The 26,246-nt window shown below is 50.5% G+C and overlaps 1 protein-coding gene across 1 annotated transcript in view; it reads left to right on the top strand.

Moving 5' to 3' along the window:
• Tbc1d22a (TBC1 domain family member 22A) overlaps positions 1-17,096 on the top strand; it is a 304,315-nt gene extending 287,219 nt beyond the window's left edge. Inside the window, exon 13 of the mRNA XM_028878158.2 lies at positions 15,406-17,096. Coding sequence (XP_028733991.1) covers positions 15,406-15,534 — 129 coding nt within the window. The 3' untranslated portion in view covers positions 15,535-17,096. The remainder of the gene's footprint in view (positions 1-15,405) is intronic.
• Positions 17,097-26,246: the final 9,150 nt, after the last annotated feature.

The raw sequence follows: 26,246 nt of genomic DNA, 5'->3' as shown, positions 1-26,246 counted from the left end.
GAACATAGTTCTCCCGGGACCTCTTTCCCGTGGTGCCTCTTCCTTTATGAATGGTACCTTATTCAGGCTCACTGTCCCAGGCTCTCTCTTCCAGACTCACCCTCTCAAGTTCTTTTTTCCAGGCTTACTCTTCCAGGTATATTCACTCTCTCTCTGTCTCTCCCTCTCTCCCTCTCTCTCTCTCTCCCTCCCTCCCAGGCTCACTCTCCCCCAGCCTCACTCTTCCAGGCTAACTCTCCATGTTCACTCTCAGCCTGTCTCCCAGGGCCTCACTGCCTGCTTTACTTCCCATTCATCTCACGTGCCAACACCCTGATGGTCTGACAACTTCTCAGCTTTCTTCCTGCCAACAGTAGCCTTCCCTGCGGCTCCTGGTGTAGTTTCTAGGGGTGCAAGAACAGAGCAAGTGCAGAGGAGTGTGGGTCAGACTTATCCCTTCCAGCTCATGATCAGTGTCTCCTTCTCCAGTCACCCCAAGGCTTGGGTCTTGGGGTGCTAGAGGGTCTCTCTCTTGAGAAATGCATGCAGGACCAATGATGACAGGCATGCCCGGTGACCTTTCCATCATCTGGTAAAGACATGCTTGGTCTCTGTGATGGCACAGTCTCAGAACTTGCAGGAGTGTGCTTGTGGCCCAGGCCTCAGTAGCACAAAACCAGTGTGGCACACAAGCTGCTGGATGGTGTGTCCTGTGGCTTCCATTTATCTTCCTCACATGATTTTCCCCAAGTCCTAAAAATAGGAATTTAATTAGATATTTAGCAAAATACTACCCAGTATTTATCCCAAGAGTTGGCTGCATCATTCATTCTGCAGAAGTGAATACCCCTGCACCTGCAGCAGTGCCCCCGACCACACAGTGGGGTAGCACCCTGGTGGCTGCCTGTGCCTAGGTGGGAGCTCTGGGGTGACCTGTGTTGTACAGATGGGCTGGTGGCCTGTGTTGTTCAGATGGGCTGGGTGGGGAAGTGGCAGGGCGAGGCTGGTACAAGCTGCAGGTATCCATTGTGGAGGCTCAGAAGGAAAGTTCTGGAAGAAAGAGTAACACTGGAGGTAGGGCACCTGAGAAGATCTGTATGCTCTGGGCATTTGGTCCTTTGAGGGGTTAATGGCTTCCTGGAAGTGTCCTAATAGTGTGACTTGCCTGTGACCACTGGTGATGCCATCTCCAAGTTAAAGGCTGCTGCAGTTCTCTCCAGACTCAGGTGAGCCTACCAGGTGCCTCCAGGTACATGGCAGAGACCCCAGCACCCTCCCTCAGGGCATCTCAAGAACTGTCTACACACTTGAGGGCAGTTAGAGCCTTGGGCATGGCTCAGCTTCTCTGCCTAGTTTTCTCCACTGATGCTGTCTCTAAGCCTGTTCTTAGAATAAGAGAAAGCCAAGGAAGAACCCCACACCTTATAAGGCTATGCATACCCCGGAGACCAACAACACTGGGGCTCTATGGCACCGTCAATGCCCCATTCAGAGTGGATGCCTTTGCAAGCAGGTGGGCAGACTCAGTTGCTGGCACTCACTGGGAAATCTGAGTACTTGACTAGTGGCACTAAGAGGCAGGAGTACTCAGAGCTGTCAGAATCCCGCCTTCTCCCACTTACTAGTTCCTCTTTCCAAACCCTTCTAGGGTGAAAGGGCTCAGGCCAGGGCTCTGCCTGCATGCCAGCCTGTGCCAGGATTGCCCCTTCCATCCACAATACTTATTGCCTCAGCACCTCTGCTGGCTTAGTTCACCGATTGTGCTGGACACCCTGCACCTTGGTCTCCTGCTCATTGCTGTGCCTGCTTCCCCGGGCCTTTCCTCCCGACTTGTTTGTGCTCCTTAGCTGGCTCTCCTACAGATCCACCAATTTGCTCTACACACTCACAGGCCAGCCCAGGTTGACCTCTGGGACACAGTGAGTGGGCAGCACTGACCTTCAGGCCTTTGCCTGGCCTCTTACCCACTGCCTGCCCTGGCCTGAGGCAGGCCCTTCTTTTGAACTCTTATATGCATACCTCTCCTCTTCTGTACCCACATAGCTCCTCTGTGTAATGTTCCCTGGGGCCAGGTAGGGGACCAGCCTTACTCCGCCTATGTCTCTCTCCTTTGGCGGGCAGCCCACAGATGTGAGCAGTAGTGATGATTATGTGCACAAGTGGGTACACGGGGGCTGTAGCCCCTTCTCCCACTAGATGCAGAGGGCCAAAGCTCAGGGAAGATGCACGGGTTCCAAACGCCAGTGTGTGATTGTGTGGGAAAAGTGTTGCGGAGCAGCCTGCCCCACCCTGGGCTCGTGCCCACACCAGGGCTTGTTCCTTAACACAGCCTGTGAGCTGCAGCTCCCGGTTCAGCTGAGAGGAGGCGCTAGCACACCGGTCTAGTCTTCACGTGTACGCAGCAAGCCAGGCTGTGAGGGCCGGGCTGTCACTCTCCATATTCTGTTGATCACTCTGAGGGGATTTCTGTGATGCTCGGTGCCCTCTCCTGCTCTGGTCAGTGAGGGGTGCTGTGCCCACTCCCCACATTTTCAACTGAGACAGGTCATGGCTCCTCAGATGTACCAGTGTGGAAACTGACCTTTCCAGACCTCAGCCACCCTGTGTATCTTTCCACCTGGCTTCCCTGACAGCAGAAAATCAATGTGAGAACTCAGAGTTGGACAACTCCAGAAACTGAAGAACTTTTACAAAGTATATTACAAGGAAAATGCCGTTTTGCTAGTGAATCTGTGAACTCAGCTCTGTGAAAGCGCAGCTTTCAATGTTGGGCCATTTCTGGGAAGGGAGCTTGACACCCAGCTCTCTCATGACCCTGTCTGAAGGGCAGGGCCTCCATCCCTTGCCTGGAATCTTGGTTGACTAAGGAGCACTGAGCTGTGCTGACTGCTGAGTCTGATAGGCGCTGAGCTGTGCTACTTTCTGGGTTGTGGTGAGTGCTAGGCCTGGCTTCTTCTTGTGCTTGAGGACATTCTGGGATGTCATTTCCCTGAAGGTCTTTCAGACTTCTGTCGTCACAGATAGCCTTACCTAGAAGGTCCCATCTTGCCCTGGGGTTAAAAAGGACCCTTGATGAGCAAGGAACAGAAGACTGAACCTTGGGTACATACAAAAGGAACGGGAGACCCTGTCCTGAGTGTGGGTGTCATAGCACACATCACACAAAACCCAGGTGCCATCACCCAGCGGCTTCTGTCCTGCTGCTCATTTGCGGGCTGTTTGGCCTGGGCTCTCTGTGATTCCAGCTTCCTCACAGCCCTGTGATACGGGGGGCTGTGCTGGCTGCAGCCCTGGGCTTTCCTGCCTGCTCTGTGGCAGGTGCACACTGAGTTCCCTTAGGCTGTGATAGGGCAGTGCTCCGCGACAGCCCCTGAGTATGTCTGACAAGTGGAATCTGCACCTTGCTCTCATTTCCGTAGGGGACTTGGTGCTTCTACCTGGCACTGCACACACTCTGCCATCAAAGGGTTTCCAAAGCAGAGCTGCAAGGGCAAGTTCGGTCTGACGGAAAGGTGGAAGGCACCATTGAGGGCTGCTAGTGGAGTGTGGGTAGACGAGTCTAGAGATAAATGTGTACAGAGAGGGGGGACATGTGGCCAGCATGGGCTGGGTAAGCCCAGGACCATGTTCTCACTGTGCCTCCCACTCTCTGCTGCTGAAGACAAGCAAGAGACCCAGTGCCCTCCTACATTCTTGCTCTACTACCAGAGAAGTCGTCTCATGGGTCTGATGGCAGGACCAGATGACCAGATCAAGTCCATGCCCTATCTGAGGCTCCCCAGAAGAGATACCTTCTCCCTGTGTGTAGTGTAGTAGTCAGGTCTGGTTTGCCTGGAGCTTCTAGGGGCTAGTGGACCTGCAGATGCCGTATGCCTCCCACTCAGCTTGCCTCTAGCTGAGAGCTGCCTCCGCCTGTGGGCCTGGAATCAGATTGGGGAGTGACAGCTGCTGGGAAAAGCTCAGAATGTCAGGCCCACAACTCTAGTGTTCTAGCCCCTCCTGTCCACCCTGCATCTGCCTCCTGGTGATAGCTCTGAGATTAGGAGCTGGCAGAGGCCTCACAGAGACCCTCTCCACAGGCGCACTCTCTAGGGATCCTGGTGTGAGGGCAGTGAGTCTGCTGCCTTGTAGATAAGAGTGGAGGCATGGGCTCCTTCCCTGTGATCACGTCCTGCCTTAAGCTCCACCACCTCCCCAGTGATGCCTCAGGACCACATGGCCCCACATCCTGGCCCTAGGTACCACAAAAGCAAGAAGTCTGCTTGGGATGAAACAGACTCTAATCGCAGTGCTTGGATGTGAGCACTCTCTGTGTGTTGATCAGAAGTCTCTCAGCCATGCTGGGAGATGAAAGGGAAGCCGGCTCCGCTGGAGTTTTTGTGCCAGCCCCTGTTTTCACCACCAAACGCTGTTTTTTCTCTTTAGAATTCCTTTTAGAAAAAAAAAGAGAAATTAATTACAAGGACAGTCCATGTCCCCATGCTGTTGTGGTTCTTCAGAGGATGGCTCTGTTGAGGTGTCCTCCTCCTACCCTGAGTAGGATGTCAGCCTGAGAGATGGTCAGCCAGTAGCCACCGTTCAGTCCCAGTCACTGTCGCTTTCCTAATTTTTGTCCTGATCTGGGCCCAAATTTGACAAGATTCTCAAATAATAAGTGGATTGTCAAAGAAGTCAACTGTCCAAGCTGGAGACCGAGCCCATGGGATGGGCTAAGAGTAAGGCAAGAAAGGACTTTAGGGCCAGAGTCCACTGTGAACAGGCCCTGTGGGGCAGGTATGAGTACCATGGGGCCATACAGCTCCTCTCGCAGGCCTGGGACCAGCCAGGAGCCAGGACACCCAAGGCAGTGCAAGTCTGCCCTGCACAGTTTGCAGTCATCTCTCCTGGGGCACTGAGGTCACCCTACTCTGGGTTGTTGATTTTGTTGGGAGGCAGAGATCCCTTGTTGGATGGGTTTAGACCACCAGCAAAGTGTCTACCACAGAGGCCACAGTGTGGGGGCCCAGCACAGTCTGCCCTTGGTCCCTTCCCTGTCACTGCCTGTCAGATGAAGTTCTGTATGCTTTTGGTTTAGTGGCTGATAGCCACCGAGTGACCCTATGAGGTGAGAGACAGAAGCTCTACTGCTCTTCCTGTACCTGGCATGGATACGGGACAGGGGCTTATTGAGTGTGGCCTCCTTCCCTCTGGCCAGCACCTGGCCTGCGATGGGGTTTTGGCCCTCCCAGCCTGCCTTGGAGAAACAGTCATGGTTCCTGTAGCACAGAAAAAGGCCGGTGCTACATATGTCTGAGCTGAGACCATGTAGGAGGTCCTGGGCAGCTCTGACCAAGGCTTCTGGCTTCTAAGTTCATGGACCAGATAGATGGTGATATACACCCAGGAGGCCCTGGTGGTCAATTGCAAGAAAACTTGTGGCTGCCCGATGCCTCCTTCAGGGCATGTGGCTTGAGTCCCTCGCCCTGTGAAGTGGAGAGTTTGCCTAGTCCTGCTGGTGAGGAGACACCGCCAGGACCCGCCCGCTACGCAGGAGGAAATGCTTGGCTTGCCTTTGAAAATGGAAACCGTGGGTTGACTACTCTCCACTGCAAAAATACAACCTTAGAAAACAGCATTTAAAAAAGGGAGCCACGGGATAGCTCTTCCCACCCCAAGCCCAGCTCTTCAAGAAAGGGACCATTTCCTGCTGTTCTGCTCTGTTGGCATAAAAAGGGCCACGAGTGCCTGCATAGCCCCTCATCACCTCACTGTCTGTCACACTCCAGGGTATCTTCAAGCCTCTCGAGAGCATATTTTTAAATTGCTAAATAAACACCCCGTTGTATGGCTGTGCCAGGGCTTTTTGTACACTAGCAGGGGCAGTCCTTTCTTTAACATTTTATTACTAGAGAAATTTAAATATGGAAAAATGGAAGGCATGGTTGAATACCTACCACTTTGATTTGGCAAGCAGACAAATTTGTTCAGCTACTTGATTGCTAGTCAGAGGCTGAGCATAGGGTGAGCCAGCTAGAAGTGAGCCGTTAAGACCAGCACCTTCACCAGTCCTCATTACCAACAGGACTGGGCTTAGGATCACCTCAGAGATTGAAGAGGAACACACCCGAGTGCCACTGTGAGAATGCTTTCAAAAATAGTTAACTGAGGGAGACCCACCCTGGATGTGGGCAGCAGCATCCCATGGACTGGTAGGGAAAAAGAAATACAGCGCTCTCCCTGCTTCCTGACTACCAAAGCGAGAGCTGCTTTGCTCTGTTGTACCCTCCTTCTGTGATGAGCCAAGCCCTCTGACATCCTGCGGGAAATGAACCCTTCCTCTGTTGAGTTGTATCAGTTGTTCCCAGCAACAAGAACATGCATGCACACAGGCTTGGGAGCTGGGCTGTACCAGCAGAGTCCACACAGGTTCCCTGATGTCCACCAGTACCCAGGTGCCCTCTGTTTCTCCCCAGATGTGTGTGTGTGTGTGTGTGTGTGTGTGTGTGTGTGTGTGTGTGTGTGCGTGCGTGCATGTTATGTGTAATGTGCACGTCAACCTTGGGTACCTCATAGATATGGAGTATCTATGTAAGAGAGGTTGGCTGGCCTCCCCAGCACCGGGATTACAAGCACACACCACCATGTCCCATGTTCTTATTGTTGCTTTTAATGTGCATGCTAGGGATCCAACTCAGGTTCCCGTGCTTGGGCAATAGACACTTCACCCACAGAGCTATCTCCCTAGCTCCAGATCTCTTTCTGACAGCCGCCTTGCCAGCAGAGTGGGCTCACACCTTGTGGGTTTGTGCCAGGCCTGCGGGTGGCCAGTGATGTCTCTGGGCTGTCATCTCAGTCCATTGTTGAGAGCATCTACTTGAGAGGCTGGGACCAGGATGGGGATGAGGGCTAGCTGGGAGCCAGAAACAGCTGTCTGAGGCACAGCTCACCTCAGGAAGGTTGAGAGTATGAAAATTCCGGTCCCAGAGCCAGGTACAGGCAGGCCTCAGTTTTGACCTTTGTCCCATCTTTCTTGGCTACCAGATTCTATTTCCTGCTCTGTGACAGGGTTGCATGAAGGTTCACATAGCCAGGGCTGTAGTAGTGAGGACATGCAGGGGACAGCACCTCAACAGAACCTGTATGCTGTGCTTCATGTGTGTCTTATTTATCCCCACCTCTGCCCTGAGGAGGGGACTGTGGTTGATGGTCATCGAGGGTCCCAGTGAAGGCAACAGGCAACAAGGAAACTGAGGATTCCAGGGGGCACTTCCTCTGTGTGACTGCCCTCCTGCTTGGAGGGATCCTGTCTTCTCACTTGTATATCAGGGTGGCCCTCAAAGGGACAGTGTGTGGGGCTCTGGTGTTCCCTGCTGCTTCCTCAGCAGATGAAGATGGGCTGCGCCGTTCTGTTACAGGTGTGCTTTCCACACACGTCATCCTTCCCCTCACTCCTTCTAACCATCTTCCATCCTCTCCGTACTGTTTCCCCATCTTAAAAGACTGACGAGTTGGGAGAAAGGAGACAAGAATTTATCTCCCAGGAGATCCTGTGCTCTGTCCTGGATGTCCCAAACAGTGGCCCAGGTGGCACCTGGCCTTCTTTTTCAGCAGAGGGCAAGTAGGCTCCTTGCAGCATCTCCAGCCCTCGGGGTTTCTGGCCAAGGCACAAAGCTGAACTGAGCAGGATGGGAGATGGTTAAACCAATTAACCCCACTGCTCTGCCTTGTGTGTCAGGGTGGAGGCCCTTCCTTCATCTTTCCCAGTTAGTGAAGAAAGCAACGAGAAGAGACAGCCGGCCCTTTTAGCCCTGTCCTGATTAATTTATTCATCTTTGCATGTTGGCAATTTGTAAACCTCAGGCTTGAGTAGCTTTAAGCAGACCTGTGTGTTCTCTGCAGTGCAGGAGCTGCTGATGAGCTTGGCCTCCACGCCCCATGGTCTGTCTGCGCACAGGGCCTCAGGAGTGCCAGGAGGCAGCGTGACTCAGGGCAGAGCCACTTAGATTCATTCATTCATTATCTTTGTTTTCCCAGATTGGGTTTCTATATATGGTCCAGGCAGGCCTTGAACTTGGGTTCCTTCCACCTCAGCCTGTAGTGCTAGAACTATAAACATGTGCTAATGTGCCCCGTGCCACTGAAGAACTGTAAAGGGAAGGAGGGGCAAGAGGAGTGTGATGGCTGTTCTTGGCTGTCAACTTGAGCACAGCTGCTGGGTACACCTGTGACTTTTTCCCCCTTAGCTAAATCCTCTGAAGTGGGAAGACCCACTTTTATCTGGGTTTTCTGAGGTTGGAACATCCATCTTCAATCCAGATCTTTTGAGGTAGGAAGATCCATCTTTAACTGGGGCCACACCTTCTGCTGGCAGGCTATATAAAGGATATGGAAGAAGGAAGCTTGCTCTCTGCTTGCTCTTGCTGGCAAGTCTATTCTTTCCCAGGCATTCTAGCCTCCTAAATCCCATATACAGTAGTGTGTGTGTGTGTGTGTGTGTGTGTGTGTGTGTGTGTGTGTGTGTGTGTGTGTGTAATGAGAATATATTATATAGAGCTAGATAGAATGTATATACATGTATATACATATTTATATACACACACATATATAGAAACAGAACCCTGACTAATACCAGGTTTCCCTCTGTGCGAACACTGGGTCTTGGCTGTCTGTGTATGATGTGAAAGCAGAAGTGGGGTCACTAGGAGAAGGAAGGGGGACCGAAAGAAGGGGAAGAAAAGGGATTGTGAGAACAGTGGAGGTGAATAAGAGTGAGGTCTAGTGAGACTGTGTGTATGAAAATGTGGTCATGAAACCCATTTTATATGCTAACTAAAAAATTTAATGTAATGAAGTTTAACAAAACCCTTTATTTAGTTCAGCAAAGCCAAAATGCTATCATTTTAACCTGCACTGCCCATAGAATTATTGAAGAAAATCTCTGCCTTCTTTTGTCTGTACCCACCATCCAAAATGTATACAGGTTCTGACAGCGCTACATCTCAGCTCGTCACTATGTTTCAGATATTCCATGGACCACAGCAGCCAGCTAGGCACACTGCTCAGTTATACCCACTGGCTTCTGCTAAACATGATCTCTACTCATGTCCTGACTCTGTCACTGCAGGGCTGGCCCAAGGATAGGGTACAGTCCTCTGTGCACCTGGGAAGTCCCAGTGAATGAATGATTTACCCTCATCACCCTGTTTGCTAGAGGAGAGTGTGATGTCCCACACCACCCAGGCTTTCTACCTGTCCCTGTAAATAGAGAGCCTCTGTAAGCATGTAGGCAACTGTCAGGGGACCCAAACAAGAAGGGTCCAGTGTGGGCCAGACATATGCCAGTCTAGCAGTCAGGCCACCCCTTGACTCAAACTAGACCTTCCGTTTAGCATTTGTTAATGCGTGTAATTTTGTTAAAGGTTAGAAAGTGCAGACAGGTGTTTAAGAAAAAAAGAGTTCACCTTATTCCCTATTATCACCAATCACATCAGATACCAATCACACATGCCTGTGAATCCATGTGACCACACAGGTAACATGCAGGGATACTCACAGCACACTATCTACAGACAAAGCAGTGTCCCAGAGAATGGAGGCCATGGAGGCCCCAGGAGTTCACATAGCACCTGGCTCATCATGACACATAGCTCTGACCTGTTCTTCCAGCGCTTTGCTTTACAGGGTCTTTGTGTCTGTGGAGGTCCTGGCCTTAGACCTTTCTGTTCATCTCTCACGTTTGGAGCATCCATCTGGAAGATGCAGTGCTGGGTCCTACATCCTAACCCTGCCTGTTCACTGGCTCAGTCCTTGGCCTTCTGCACTTGACCACCACCCTGAAGCAGAGACTAGATCTACCCTGCGTATTCTCTACCCTCTGTTCCCTCTCCAGTTCGTCCTGATGCACTCTGACTAGAGTCCAGGGGGTCCCCATCATGCACTGACAGCTGTCACCAGCACATTTCTGAGGGGTGAAGGCAGGGCCACATTGATAGTACCTTTCCAGAGTTGGGCACATTTTACCTTTTATATAAGAGACTTTGTGTCTTGGAGCTTAGTGTCTGTGCCCCGAGTGCTGGCAGGCAGTGGCCCTCTTCAGCCAGCTCAGGTACATCATCCACTTAGAAAAGTCCAGGCCAAGGTAGGCCTTGTACGAGAACGCTTTGTAGAACACTGCCCTTGTGTGATCTGAGTACACCTGCCCTGAAGGTCTGCTGGGGTTTTCCCAGGTCAGAGGCAGGTGGAGGGTGAGAGAGCTTTGTTTTATCCACTTAGCAATTCAAGCCCCAGTCAGCCCTTTGGAAACATTTTTAATTAAATACAGTTCGTTTTTGCACCTGAGTTGGAATTTGAAGAGCAGGTTTAATGAGGTCGAAGGACACCACCTTCTGTCTCTCTGTGGCCTCAGGAGCACCCATTGTGGTACAGGCATGCAGGATAGCCATCTCTTAGGATTGCCTATGACACTGGCAGGTGTGCAGACCCAGTGGTTCCCTGGGGTTGTGGATTCCTACCCACAGCAGGGTCGCTGAGCCCTTGATGGTGGTCCCTTCCCACAGAAACGCCTCAGCCCTGCTGCATCCAATACTCCAGCAGGAAAGCAAGGTGCTGCTATCCTCTGTCTTTGAACATTCTGCCAAATAAACCTGTCTGCCACTTAGGGAGACGACTAAACTGATGAGGTGCTGGTGAGGACCCAAGTTCAAACCACAACCCATGTTAAAAAGCTAAATACATGGTATATGCTTGTGATCCCAGCATTGGGGAGGCAGACACAGGCACATCCCTAGGGCTTACTAGCTGTCCAGCCTACCCTAATCCTAGGGTGAGCTCTAGGTCTCACTGAGGTGGCCAGCTCCTAAGGAACGACACAGCCTCCACATGATTGTGTACATTATCTATCTATCTATCTATCTATCTATCTATCTATCTATCTATCTATCTATCTATCTATCATCTATCTGTCTGTCTACCTGTCTGCCTGCCTATCTATCTATCTATCTATCTATCTATCCGTCTATCTATCTATCTATCTATCTATCTATCTATCTATCTATCTATCTGTCATCTATCTGTCTGTCTACCTGTCTGCCTGCCTATCTGTCTGTCTATCTATCTATCTATCTATCTATCTATCTATCTATCTATCTATCTATCTATCTATCATCTACCTGCCCCCCACACACATACATCCTGTCTGCTAACTGACTCATCCTTTCTCATAGATGGGGAACTTGTTCAGCAGCAGTTTCTTCTTTCAAGGCTGGTGCTGCTGTATAGCTCCTCCTGTCTCCGGAGTGCTGGTCACCTCAGTCGTGACAGTTATACTATTAACCAGCTGCTGCCACTGAACCTCTTACTCCATGCACTCTGGGACATGATGCACACACTTGGTCCCAGTGCAGTCTCCATTTTACAGCTGAGAAACAGAGACAGAAGAGTTAGGAGATTTGCCCAGGGCTACACAGCAACAAAGGCAGGCCTGAGATTTGGCCCTGGTTGCTCAGCACTTGCAAACTTTGACCCCCCCTATACTATCTGATCCCTGCACTCATGACCGCCAAGGGCCATGCACCAGATTTGAGGGACCAAAGGACACATGGAGCTGCTGATGTTGCAGAGAAGGCAGATCCCCATGACAGCATCAGGGACATGATTGTGGAGGGTGGTGTGGTCAGAGCCAGAGCTTGAATGAAAGTCCACTGACATCTGACCCCAGGATCCCACCAGATCCTCAACTCTCAGAGACCCGGCAATGAATCCTAAGAGGGACCAAGAGTGTAAGCAGCTCACCACATTGTCTTCTGTAGAAGGGCTTATGTGTAAGAATGATCCCCTGTGCATACGGCATTGCAAAGCACTGACTCTGAATAGACAAACTTTTTGTCAAGGAGCAGACAGAACCAGGTTCTCTCCTTAACATTCAGAGCCTCATCTCTTGGAGCCTCTCCAGGGGCCAGACATGGCAGCGAGGCTGTGTTGAAGAGGGTACTCTTTAGCACTGCATACAGAGCAGGCAGAAGCAGCCCAGCTTGTGGGGCTTGATCCAACATCTGCCAAAGCAACTGTGCCTGAGGGGAAGCACTGTTCACCCTGCTGTCAGGGTGCACCCTGACTAGGCTGCTAGCTAGAACAGAAACTGTCTGGATCCACACTGTCCTGTGAGGGGGCCTTAGTGTCCAGGATGTGGCCCAGTCATCCCCTTGGCCAAGGCCACTGCTGGGGCACTGAGCCCATTCATATGGGATGTCGTCCTGGGTTACATCAGGAGCCCTGGTATGAATCTGGAGTTTTTCAGATGACCACAGCCCACATGTGCTCAGGGCTGAGAAGCGGTGACCCATGGGTATGTAGTGGGTCCTGTCACTTTTGGTCCCCACTGACCACGGACCCCACAGGAGCCTTTTTTTGTTAAATGAAAGACAAGGTGAGTGGAGAAAGGCAGGTGTGTAACACCCCACTGTGCTCTCTAGTGGCGGTGTCCTTGAGTTTCTGCAGTGACGTTGTCAGAAGATAAACCGCCCTCCCTCTATTTTCTCAGCCACCGGAGTGGTCATAGCACTGCTTTGGTTCTGGGGTTAAGGCAGAAGGGTCAAGTGCTCCCTGCAGGGCTCTAACACGGGCTCCGTGGAGGGACACACCCTGTCACCAGAGTGGTGCAGTACAGAGCTGGCCCCTGCCAGCCCCTGTGGCATGCCAGCCGTGGCTTCGTGAGTTACTGCTTGCCTCGTGTACCCTGTTGGTGACGGACAACAGCCTCTAATAAATGCACCGTGTTTCCTAGATAGGAGATGCTGCTGCCTGCCGCAACAGAAAGACAAGCCTTTTTAAAAAAGAAATCTGTATTTAAGGCCGTGTTTGTCTGTGTTCCTTGCCTGCCTTAAAGGTCACCCGGATAGATTTTTCCTTCTTTAGCATTGCAGGCCATGAAGAGCCAGGCATTTCCATTCTCCCTCCATTCAGTGAACCTGGGGGACTAAATTAGATTCTGAAATTGAGTGTGCAGTGGAGTCGGTAAGTTACCGTAATGGGAGGGTATTGCTTCTCACCTTGCAAGTAGCGAGGTCATGATAATATGAAGCGAAGTGGATTAAAAATAAAACCAAAGGTATTTATTTATGACCTGCTCAGAATTGGATTGGCATCCGTGTAAGTTGCATCTAATGGTGGAAGACAGTAGATTGATGTTGATGTGTCCCTGAGGACATGCTGCCAGGGAGACCTGCTCCGTGGATTCAATTTAAAGGCCCGCAGAAAGTATCCAAAATGCAAAGGAAATAGGGGTGGGGGAGCAAGAGTAAACGGCGATTAAAGAATGTCCTGGCACATGGCTCTCGTGATCGGAGTGTGCATCCCTGGGTCTGCTGGAGGTTCCCTCCAACCTGGGTTGGGGATGATGAGGGAAGTCTGTTCTGATCAGCCAGACCCAAGCCTGGGCTACAGTCCTGAGCACCACTGTGGCCTCTTCTGCTTCTACCCATACGGGCAGTGCTACCCTAGTCCACATTAATTAAGGGCACCCCTCCCTGCTATCTAAGTAAGGTTCTGGAAGCTGGGTGGGCCAGAGTCCAGCAGCTGCCATAGACTGGGAACTAGGCCCTGCTGGGCCGGGCTGTTTTGAAGCCAGCTGCTCTCTGTCTCTTGTCAGCTGTCTGAAGCTGGGGGGGTGGGGGTGGCTTCAGGGCCCAGGTCCTGTAGAGCTGGTCCTGCAGAACCATTGGAAAGGAGTGTGCTGCTCCCTGGAGGTGGTGGCCTAGCTCACACCCATTCATCTTTGGAGACTCCTTTCTGGGAAGCTGTTATAACCACACAAACCTCTAAGACCCACCCTGTCCTTGATGAAGTCCTCAGAGATTCTGTATGTGAGCCATCTATCTAGGAGAGGCCAGGCTGTTGATGCCATGATGTATGGGGGTCACCTGCATCTTACCATGGTATCCCCAAGAACCTGTGGTTTTCTCCTCCCATCACTGGCCTCAGCTGTCTAAGCTGAGACAGCTGTTTAAACATTGTATGTCCTGGTTCTAAACTCTTAGCTCTCAGACATCCCTGAGCCTGTGGGGCACCCCCACATCCCCACTCTAAGACATGGCCTAGTGCAGACCTGGGCTGATGGATGAAGCAGATGAGCTGCGGCATGGAAACCCCAAAGCAGAGCTTTTCACCCCTAGTGCCAGCAGAACTGAGTGGCAATGGCCGGAACTGTCCAGTGTGTACTCAGCCTATACTCAGTATGTGTCCAGTGCATGTCTACTGTGTGCCCACAGTGTGCAGTGTGTCCAGTGTGTGCAATGAATGTCTACTGTGTGCCCACAGTGTGCAGTGTGTCCAGTGTGTGCAATGAATGTCTACTGTGTGCCCACAGTGTGCAGTGTGTTCAGTGTGTGCAATGAATGTCTACTGTGTGCCCACAGCGTGCAGTGTGTCCAGTGTGTGCAATGAATGTCTACTGTGTGCCCACAGTGTGCAGTGTGTTCAGTGTGTGCAATGAATGTCTACTGTGTACCCACAGTGTGCAGTGTGTCCAGTGTGTGCAGCATATATCTACTGTGTGCCCACAGTGTGCAGTGTGTTCAGTGTGTGCAATGAATGTCTACTGTGTGCCCACAGTGTGCAGTGTGTCCAGTGTGTGCAGCATATATCTACTGTGTGCCCACAGTGTGCAGTGTGTTCAGTGCATGTCTACTGTGTGCCCACAGCGTGCAGTGTGTCCAGTGTGTGCAGCATATATCTACTGTGTGCCCACAGTGTGCAGTGTGTGTCTAGTGTGTTCATTCTGTGCCTGTCTGGTGCTGGACATGTCCCTGTGGTCTATATGCCATCCCAATGGCTGGCAGGCCAGTCATGCTGCTCTTCTTATAAAGGAGGTCCCTGGGCTTCTAGGGTGACATGAATGATTGTTCCTAGTTGGGTGTCTTGTTGTCCAGCCCCCAGTGTCATAACTGGTTACCTTTGGTCTTGGGGAAGAATAGAGGAGGGGAACAGGTGGCTCTGTTGTGAGGCTTCTGTGCTGACTCTGCCCTATGGTGTAAATATATTGCTGAGACCTGAGGTGGTCACCTGACACATGAGGAAGTGTGTAGAGAGTTGGTGTGTCACTCTGTGGTCTTGAAGAAGCTCTGGACTCCCAGAATTCTCCTGCGGCCTGGCCTATGGAGCCTTCCTGGCCATGGAGAGCACTGATGCTGTGTCCCTGGAGTATTAAAAGGTTTAGAAAATGGGTCACAGCTGCAGTCCTGAGAAGATCCTCTGTGTGGCTTCTCAGATGCTTAGCTGGGTGACAGATTGCAGAGGCCAGAGTCTGACTGGGTGGGGTGGAAGGGTGAGTGAGTGAGTGAGAGGGACCCCAGCAGCTGAGGGCACTGCGCTATGCTCCCCTCCTGCTGCTGACTGACTTCTCCTGGGTGCCTGCAGCCCTGGACCCTCCCTAACTGTCTGTTTCTCCCCCAGGAGTTGCTGCTCTTCCTCCAGAACCTGCCTACTGCCAGCTGGGATGACCAGGACGTCAGCCTGCTGCTGGCCGAGGCCTATCGCCTCAAGTTTGCCTTCGCAGATGCCCCCAATCACTACAAAAAGTGAGCCTGGGGCCCATGGCAGTGGCCTCACCCTGAGGGTAGCATCCCTTCTCTGCCTGGATGGATGCTGGCCTCTGGATTGGTTCTTTCCTGGTGTGGCCTAGCAGAATGGGCGTCGGCATGGTCCAGAGCTGGCAGGACAGTCAGCCTCAGTTTGATGAGATACCAAAGAGAGCCCAGGAGAGAATCCTAGCTTCAGAAGCTCAGTGTGGCCAGGAGTGTCCCTCACCCTGGCCCTTCCTTGCCAAATACCCACTCTTGGGCTCCCAGCCCAGACAGCCAAGAGGAAGTTTCCCTCAGTGAGGCCTGCTGTGTGGGTGCCAGGCAGAGGTGGGCAGCCATCTCAGACCTGCTCTGAAATGCACAAATCTACTCTGTCAAGTGAAAGAATAAAGTCCAGACAAAAATGCTGAGCACTGTTGGGGCTAAGCCAGGCCTTCTGCACACAGAGCCTCTAATGGCCGCCATGTTTAGACTTGGGTAAACAGGGCTGGACCAGGAGTTCAATCCTGGAAGGCTGCGGGGACAAAAAGAAGCCAGGGCAGGCTGAGACCTCTCACAGCCACCTTACATTTTGTCTTTAATTACCCCACTACTTGTCCTTGCTGGGAGGGGGTCAAAGAACCCCTAGGGAGGCGGGAGTTATTGTCAATCAGGACCTAGAAACTGTCTCACAGGCCCATATTTGGCCCTGACAGGGCAGAAATAAATGGTTCTGCAGTCCCAGCCTTGTGCAGGGAGGTTCTTCCCACCATCGCTTGGATAGGAATAGCCAGGAGCTGCTGGGCTGGGGTCCCTTCATACCCTACTGCCCTTTCCAGATCCACTGGTTTGGAGCCATGGCCCTGGCTGCTTCAGGGCCCTCAGAATGGCTTCCCACATGTGCTCCCAGGTATGCCTCAGGCTGCCTGGCCTCTGGGATGTGGGATCCCCAAGGACCACCAGGCCACCTGTAGGGCAAGAGCTTCGGACTCCTAGAGCAGGCTCCTGTCCTCAGTTACCCACTGCGGCCCCCCTCTCTGACCTGCCCCTCTTCTGGAGCAGCGTACCACTGCCTGGGCACTGGGACACTGCCCAGAGGCTGGAGGGAAAGACACAGGGAAAGTGTGTGTGTCTGTTTGTACTCAGATCATCCTGGGTCAGCTGGGCATGACATCAACAGAGTGCTGTGCAGTCAGTCCATGTCCTGGATCAGCTGGGGGACAAGCTCCCTCAGACTAGTGCCTCTCTTGGGTGAGGGGCACCCAGTTATGAGGAAAGCTGCCTCTGTGGCTCTGTGGGGAGGCACCATCTTTCCTGACTCCTCCATGGTGCGGATCACCCCTCAGACAAAAGGGTAGGGCCATAGAGATCTGCCCCATGGTGGTTTTTTTTAAAATGAGATGACAAGGACCCATGAGGTTAACTTAAGCCCTGAATGTATTTTCATGTGTGCAAATGCTTGACTGGGTGTAAGGGATGCTGACAACAGTCATGCATCTGAGCCCGCGAGCTGAGCCAGGCAGGATGTGTGCTTTGAATGTGATGTGTTGGAAACACAAAATAAAGATGCTTCATATGGCTCGTGGTTTTGACATTCTTTTTTTTCCATTTGTTTGGGGAGCCTAGTATGCCTGTGCTGTGGCCTAGGTGTGGAGGTCAGAGCACAGCTTGCTGGAGTCCGTTCTCTTCTATCATGTGGGTACCAGGGGTCAAACTCAAGATGGAATGATTGATGACAAGCTCCTTTACCCAGAACCCCTTTGCCTTCCCTGTGTTCTTGACTCACTTTTCAAGGCCCAGGCCCCACCCACCCAGGGCCTGTGCTCTAGGCTCTGCCGTGAGCACAGCAGTACTGTGGCCTTGCTGACATGCTTAGGACCTCAGAAGACGTAGGAGTACTTGTCCAGGTGGCATGGGAAACTACTTGCCTGGGGTTGGAGTGGGACACAGACCTGGCTCTGAGCCTCTGAAGCCAGGACTTGGCACTCCCAGGACCTACGAACCAGCAGAATAAGTGTCAGGGTCCAGCACAGATCTTCTGTCAGGCTCTGGACAAGAGGCAACTCTCCGAGTTTCCTTTGTAAAAAGCCTGTGCTGAGTCGGCCCTGGAATCTTGGGTCCCTTTTCCATACTATTAGGAACTCAGGGCATGTCACCATACCTTCAGTCCCAGGGTAAGACTGCCTTCAGCCAGGTGTAAGACTCCAGACCCTGGTCAAACAGCTGCCGCATACTGTCATTTACCACCATGAATGATGCTCCCCTGCCTGGGACTGGTACCCGAGTCCCAGAGTTCCTAGATAAGACCCTACCCTGAGTGGTACCCAGGAACAGCCAACCCACAGAAAAGACCCTATCTACTTAGCTCTGCTGCTGTTGAATGCCTGAAGTGACCCAATGGCACAGTCAGGCCTCTGACAAGGGCAGCTGTGTTGGGTGGGGATTGACCTGGGATGCCTTGATCATGTAGGAGTACTCATGAAAATCTTACATGGGAGCATGGAGATAGACCCTGTATCAAGTGCACCCAGACAGCCTCTAGGTGTGTGTCACCCTGGTATGTGTCGCCCTAGGCCAGCAGCTCAGGGCAATCCCAGTGATCTCCTTGTAGTATCCAAGGGTATTTGTGGGCACAGAAAGCCTGAATGCAGACCCCTTCTGGAGCCTTCCTACCCTTTCCTCTGCACTGGCTCACTCATCTCTCACCCCAGCCATGCTTCCCTCCAGTGTGGCACTCAACTCACAAGGACCGGGTCAAACAGGTCTGCCCCCACATAACTTGGAAGCCTTCCAGACTTTCTCTGCAGCTTCTGGCATGGGAGATCCTTAGCAGGGGATAGCTTCAGAGGCACACAGATGAATGACGCCTTGAGTCGTTTCATTGACAGGTTGAGACTGATTAATGTGCCCATCAGAGAAAAGTGTGGGACCGGATGGTTTTACCGCTGGATTCTGCCGAATATTTCAAGAGCCAATATTAGTCTTCCTCTCATTCCGGTCAAAAACCCAAAGAGGAGGGAAGATTTCCAAACTCCATTTATAAGGCCAGCATTCAGTCTCCTCAGTACCAAAACCAGACAAAGACGTCATAAGACAATTAAATTGCAGGCCAATGGCTTTGAACAAAAGTAAAAAAAAGCAAAGGTCCTCAGGAAAATGCTAGCAAGTTGAATTCACGACACATAGAAATACAGTCCATGAGGACTGAGTAGGATTTGTTTCCTGCATGCAAAGGTGGTTTGATTTAAGTATACCAGTGAATGTGGTATGCCAGATTAACAGAATGAAAAAGCCGTGTGATTATGTCTTACATACAGGAAGAACAGTTGACAAAATTCAATATTCTTTCATAATTAAAAATTATCCAAGCTGGGCATGGTGGTGCCCATCTTTAATCCCAGAACTCAGGAGGCAGAGGCAGGTGGATCTTTGAGTTTGAGACCAGCCTCGTCTACAGAGCAAGTTCCACGATAGCTAGGGTCTCACAGAGAAACCCTGTCTTGAAAAAAACAAAACAATTATTCAAACTGGGTATAGAGGAATTGTTGTGGAAATTTGTTTACACTGTAAAAATGTGTCTCTGCCTAAGACACCTTCTGATTAGTTTAATAAAGAGCTGAATGGCCAATAGCTGGGCTGAAGAGTTAGGTGGGACTTCCAAGTAGAGAGAGGAACTCAGAGGGTTAAAATCTAGGCATGCCGAGATGCCAGCACGATGTGGAATAAGTCGGACATATGGTACAGAGGAGAGGTAACCAAGCCGTGTGGTAGAACATAGATTAATAGAAACTGGTTAACTTAAGTCATAAGAGCTAGATGTGACAAGCCTAAGCTTAAGGCCAAGCTTTTATAATTAATAATAGGTCTCCATGCTGCTGTTTGTAAGCTGGCAGCTGACTACAAGGAATTATATGTGGTATAGAGGAAGAGACCTCTGCATAGGGAAGGCCCTATGTGAGAAGTCCACACCCAACACTTTATTCTGCAGTGGAAAGTGGAAGCCCTTTCTTCTAAGGCCTGGAATGAGACCAAGGAGGCTGTCTGCTCTCACAGCTTGTACTCAGCATAGCACCGGAAGTACTCAGCACAGCACTGGAGGTACTCAGCACAACACTGGAGGTACTCAGCCTAATACTGCAAGTCCTTCCTGGACAAGGTGATAAGGAAGAGAATGAAAAAGGAGAGAGGAAGAAGAAATCAACCCATACCTCTTTGTTGTTGGCATGACAGATTCTACCAAAAGAAAGAAATTAGAACTGGTAAATGAAGCCACAGCACATCTGTGCGAAAACGACAGACTCTGGGGAAGAAATCACGAGAGCTCTCCTGTTTACAATGGTTACAGTAATGCAAAATACAGTATAAAATAGTAATACGTTTAACCAAGAAGGTAAGAAATCTATATCCTAAAGGCTGAAACACTGATGAAAGAAATTGCTGAAGGCATGGCTACACCAAAAGATGTCACGTGTCCATGGACGAAAGAGGCCAAGAGGGTTAACATCTTCATTTATTGACTGTGCAGCAAAATCCCCGCCACCGTCCTAACCTCACAGCCTAAAGAAGGAAAACACTCCTAAAATTCATTTGGAATGTGAAACTCAACCTGCCCAGTGAGCTAAAAGCAAAGACATGGGCCTTAAGACAGCATGAGTATTAGCGTTCTCTAGAGGAACAGAACTGATAGAATGAATATGAGTGTGTGTGTGTGTGTGTGTGTGTGTGTGTGCGTGCATATATGAGGGGCATTTATTACAGTGGTTTACACGTGTGGTCCAGCTAGTCCAACAATGGCTGTCTACCAACAAAATTTCCAAGAATCCAGTAGTTGTTCAGTCTACAAGGCTGGATGTCTCAGCTGATCTTCAGTATGTATGGGGATCCCCAAAAAAGTAGACTAATGCCAGTGAAGGAATGGACTTGCCAGCAAGTGCTAGGGCAAGCTGGCAAAGAGAGCAAGCTTATTTCTTCCATGTCTTTTATACAGGCTGCCAAGAGAAAGTGTGTCCCAGGTTTAAGATGGATCTTCCCACCTCAAAAGATTTGGGTTAAAGGCAGGTCTTCCCACTTCAAATGATTTAACTAAGAAAAAACCCCTTACAAGTGTACCAACTGCTTGGGTTCCAGTTAATGCTAGATGTAGTCAGGTTGACAACCAAGAATGGCGCTGGCAGATAGGACACACTGCCTGACCAAAGAGAGCAAAGAGCTTAGAAGCGGACCTGTGCGTAGACAGCAGATTAGTCTTCGAAGAAAAAGGTGAATGCTCAAATGAACTCTCGGTGCACAAGTCGATTCATGAAAATTACAGACCTTCCAAATGTCCCGATGAAGTCAATGGCTATTTTTATAGTTAGGGGTGACAAAGGGTTGAACTCCATGCCCCTGGGGAAACTAGTCCAAATACAGACCAGAATAGGAGGGGGACCCCCTGGGCTGCAGGGCCTGCCTGAACTTGAAAAGCTCAGGGGATGAGGGCAATGCCAAGCTGGGCAAGGATGTTCTCAACCGAGGGGACACTGAAATTCCTCAGAATATATATTTTTTTAACATTTACTTCATGTGTGTGCACTCCTGCCAGGTAAAGTAGAGGTCAGAGGACAACTTAAAGGAGTCAGTTCTCTCCTTCTACCATGTGGGGCCCAAGGATGGAGCTCAGATTGTCAGGTCCCTTTACCTGCTTGGCCCCTCAACTGCCCAGAATTCCTTAACACATGTGGTTATTGGCAATTGGTAAAAGTGACTAGAGCATGGCCCCTTGGCCTTCAGGAAGAAAAGCAGCGTGGGTGCCCATAATGTGTTCCCATCTCTAATCATTTAAGAAGTGTGTGTGGGTGTGTGTGTGTGGGATCCATGTGAGATGTCTGTGCCCATCAGTGCCTGTCTTCTGACCTGAGATGTCTGGACCCATCAGTCAGGTCCCACTGCCTGACCTGGGAAATCTGTGTCCATGGAGACCTGCCTCCTGACGTTGGAGCTGGACTCATTTGTTACAGGGCAGGAGAAAACAAAAGCACACACTTCTCTCTTCTTCAGGAAGCTTCTCCTAAAATAAAGCTTGGTCTCTTGTTTCAAAACTGTCAAGTCTGTCACAGCTGAAGAGGGTGTGAGCTGACTGTAGCACCCAGCGGATTTTCACCAAGTATGCCGCAAGGGACCACAGCTAAAGTGGGCACACAGAGCAGGTCCAGCCCTGAAGGGTTTCTCCTTACAAGCATAAATAGCACACTCTAACCGCCAATCACACTTCAGTTTGCCTGTGCCTTCATTGTATACATGGAGTGTACAATATACACTTAAATTTTTTTTTATCCAGGTGTCGGGGTGTTGTGTGTTTGCAAGCACCCCTCTAGAAGTCAAAAGACCACTTGCAGGAGTTCATGGCCTCTTTCCATTATGTGGGTCCCGGGATGGAACTTAGGTCAGCGGGCTTGGCTGCAGGCTCCTTTACCCCCTGAGCCATCCCGTTGGCCCTCAGTGTACACTCACATGACCAGTTTCTTTGGCTTGCCTTCTGGCTTGTAGGCTCATCACCCATGTTTTCCCATTGCTGCGTGGCTTGACACTGTAAAGACAGCACAGTTGGTCTGTCACTCTGGTGGGCATCTGGGATGCTTCTAGTTGGAGCTGTTATGAACGGCGCTGCTCACAACATCTGTGTGCGCAGCTCCTGGAGGGCCAGCGCCCACTGTTGGGCTGAGGATTCAACGAGACGTGGGATTGCAGGGCCAGATGGTGGCTATCTGTCACAGTAATAGGTACTGACAAATTACCTTCCCACACAGCAAGGTATGGGGCTCTCGCTCCCCACTTTCCCTGGAGGTGGGTGGTTAGTCTGGCTGCTGCAGGGTGGGCTGTGCGGGCCACCTTGCCTATTCATGACTCAACATACCTCTCTGACCACCTCTTTGTCTTTTCCTTCTGCAGCTCAGACAAAGACCTCTTGGGACATCTGGATGTGTTGATGCTAGAGGCACCCTCTCTATCATTAAAGTTCTTTAAAACCCGACTTTAATGGCTGCCTATAGCCAGTTGCGTGGATTAACATAATCCATTTCCTCCCTTATTACAAGCAAAGTGGCTTCCTTTTCTTTTTACATTGCCGATGGGGCTGTGAGGAATTTTGTGGGTTCCCAGGGCTGTAGTAGTGGGGTTCTTCAGCCCTTGCTGCTGTATGCCTGAGCTAGTGAACCATACCCTGGTCCCACCTGTACCCCAACTCCACTCTCACTCCATTCTACCTCCACTCCACCCTCATCTCTACCTCTACCCACACCCATGCCCACCCCATCCCTACCTCCATATCCACCTAACCCTCACCCACCCTCATTTCCACCCTGTCTCCAGCTTCCCTCCCCATCCCACTTCCATCCTCATCCCCATCTGACCCCTCTCCTCCTCCCACTCCTCCCCCCACTTCCATATGTCATTAACGAACTGCAAATTTAAACAATGAGGTTCCCCTATACCTGTTAAAAGGGTCAAAGTTCAGATCACTGACAGACAGATCTGGTGAGGGTGTGGTGCCTCTGAGATGCTCATTCACTACAGGCTGGAAGACCAAGTGGTGCAGCCACATTAGCCATAGTTTGGTGGTGTCTTCCAAACTGAACACAGTCTTAGCACATAGGATTCCACAGTGTGCTCCAAGGGAAGTCAACTGACTTGGGAAATTAATGGTCAGTCTAAGGCCACAGGTGGCTGTTTATTTGTAGATGACAAAGGTAGAGACACCAAGATATTTTTAAATAAGTGAACTTGCCAATATGGTACATCTGTACAGTGGCATTGCCTTTGGGGATTGTGGGAAATGAGCTCAGAAATCACATGCAGGAGGAACCAAACAAAGGCCAAACTTTGGACACCTAGGAAATCACTGGTGGCCAGAGGTCAGAGCAGGGAAAACATTCTGCACCTATAATGGAGGGGGTGTCATACATTTTTTTCCAAAGCCTTTGGCCACCAAGTGTGAGCCCAGGGTACAGGATGGACTTTGAGTAGTAGAAACATGCTCATCTGTGTTGCTCTACTGAGTCAACCTTGCCACCGTCTGGGACATTAATACAGGGAAGTCCTGTGGGGCCTGGGGAGGAGGTTTGGGAATGCTGTGCTTTTGTGGAATTTTGTTACAATCCCCAAATTTCTCTAAGAACTGTAATCGATTAGCTGGAGAAAACCCAGGTGTATCTGAATGACCGTGCAAGCCCAGCTGTGGCTCACGCCCCTTTTGAGGTCACTTCACAGAATGTGGGTTTTGGAAATGAGATGATAGTAGAAATTTCTGAACGTGTGACAACCACAAGTGAATGCAGAGTCAAATGCACAATGGCTCTGGGGGTTTCTGCAGCACTGGCCCCTTTGCATCTTTTGGCCTCATTGCAGTCCCAGTTCTGAACCCCCAGCATGTGAGTGCCTTACACTGTGCACACCCACCTGCCACTTAGAGCCAGCCAACACTGCCCAGGCTCAGAGTTGAGACGATCACACACTGCAGTGCAGCATCCTTTCTGCACATCCAAAGCTTTCTGCTCGTACAGACACACCATGGTTCAGTTCGAGAAAACAGAGACTTCCCACTTGCCTCCCGCCACTCCTCAGAGCGTGGCAGAATTATTACAACACTGGATTGCAGTGCATCTGAATGGCAGATCTTTAAAACTGCTGCTTCTGTTGTTGACTGGAGTCATTAAAAAAGAAAATCATTAAATGAATTTTGGCTTGGAATTAAGGCAGAATTTCCAACAATTTCTAAAATGGCCCTAAACACACATCTGCCATTTTGTACTGTGTATTTATTTGTGTGAAGTGGTGTTCTCAGCACTGACAATTGCAAAAGCAAAATGTGGATCAACTCTCTCCAAAAATCTTAAAGACACTCTGTATCCTGTAGTATAAAATATCCAGTCAAGATTTAATCTTTATGTAAGAATAAACGTATCCATCTCATTAGATCTGCTTTAGTCTTCAATAGCTGGTAAAATTATATGTCTATCTAAGAGTTGTTTCAAAATAAAATTCTTGTGATTTATTATTGGTAACTTTTATTTGTACACCTGTGTTTCTACATCATTTGTCTTAGTTTCTTTTCCATTGCTGTGATAAAATACTCTGTCAAAAGCAACTTAGGGGAGAAAGGGTTAATTCTGGCTCACAGTTCCAGAGCAATCTGCCCATGATGGTGAGAAAGTCATAGCACAGGAGCAAGAGGCTGGCTGGTTATACTCAGGAAGCAGAGAGTGAACAGGAAGTGGGGCCTGAAGGCCCGCCCCCAGGGACCCACTTCCAGTGATTCACCTTTTCTCTAGGGAGGCTCCTCCTCCCAAAGGCCCCACTACCATCCCCAACCACCCCACTATTCGACACATGAGCCTGTATCTACACTCTGACTCAGGCACATATCTCTCTGGCACAAAGGCTAGGAGGAAAAATAAAGGAAAAGGAGGAGGAGGAAGAAAAGAGGAGGAAGACAAAAGGAGAAGGGAAAAGGAAGAAGAAAGGAGAAGAGAAGGAAGAAAAGAGAAAAGAAGGAAGAAGAGAAGAAAGGAGAGAGGAGGAGGAATAAGGAGGAAGAGGAAGAAGAGGAAGAGGAGAAGGAAGAAGCAGCAACAGAAGAAGGAGGAGAAGGAAGAGAAAGAGGAGGAGGAGGAGGAGGAGGAGCAGAAGAAGCAGAAGCAGAAGCAGCCCCGAATTAGAAAACTCAAAGTGGAAAGAAGATATGCATTACAAAAGCTGACTCAAGAAGAAATGGAAAACTCTGAACATTGATAATCAATAAACGACATGGAGTGTGGTCTGAGAGCCTTCCCTGTTTGACACAGTTCAGATGGCATCACGGCACTCTATACCAAAGAGTGGTCAGAATCCAGGAGCACAGTGGCCTGTGAGACAGAGCTTCAACACAGCAGTTGGGCACACAGCCTGGCTGCCCCTGACCAGCCCTAGGCTGGGCCAGGTCTTGCCTGGCTACATGTGATATTTCTGAGTCATGTGTAATCATGGAGTTGGACTTTATAGTCCTGGTCCTGGGGGAACCCTGACAAATGAGCTGCTAGCGCCTGCTTTAGGGATTTTATTCATTTTAAGTCTTCAGTTCCTGGGCGCTGTTGGGCTAGTGCAGCTTCTATGTCAGCAGCCAGGCGAGGCAGCCATGCAGGTGGCGGCTGCCCACATTCCCTTCCTGTGGTTTTGGACTGGATTCTGATCTGGGGGAAGAAAAGCTGTCTCCCCCATTGGCTTAGTGCATTAGAAGCCCGTGAGCATGGCCTGTCAGTTTAGTGACCCCCAAACTCAGAATAGATTTTATTCTAAACAAATAAAAGAATGGGGGTGGTGGGCCTCCTGAATTTGGATGGAGGTAGAAGGGGCTGATTGAGCGTTGCTAAGCAGAAGGCAGGGAGGCCAGTGAAGAGGAGCGGTGAGGGTGAGAACGTGGACAGAGGGACAAGTTACAGGAGTAGGGGGCATCCTGGGATGGTGGAATGGCTAGTGGGGAGCAGACATGGAAACGTGGACCTGGAGGAGGGCTTCCAGGCCTGAAGGGGAAGTGGTGGGGGAGGTGGGTGGTGGAATGCAAGGATGGTTCCTCATGGGGGAAGACAGGGACAGACACCCTCAGAGATAGCTCAGAAACCACCAGACAGACAGTGGAACAAGCCTGGGTCTCAGGTCTATACAGGCTGACCCTCCCCTCTCCCTCCTCCCTTTTCCTCCTCCTTCTCTGTGATGTATAATCTC

The sequence above is a fragment of the Peromyscus leucopus genome, chromosome 20 (genome assembly GCF_004664715.2).
Source record: "Peromyscus leucopus breed LL Stock chromosome 20, UCI_PerLeu_2.1, whole genome shotgun sequence".
In the NCBI taxonomy this organism is placed as follows: domain Eukaryota; kingdom Metazoa; phylum Chordata; class Mammalia; order Rodentia; family Cricetidae; genus Peromyscus; species Peromyscus leucopus.
This window is presented reverse-complemented; position numbering and strand designations above follow the sequence as displayed.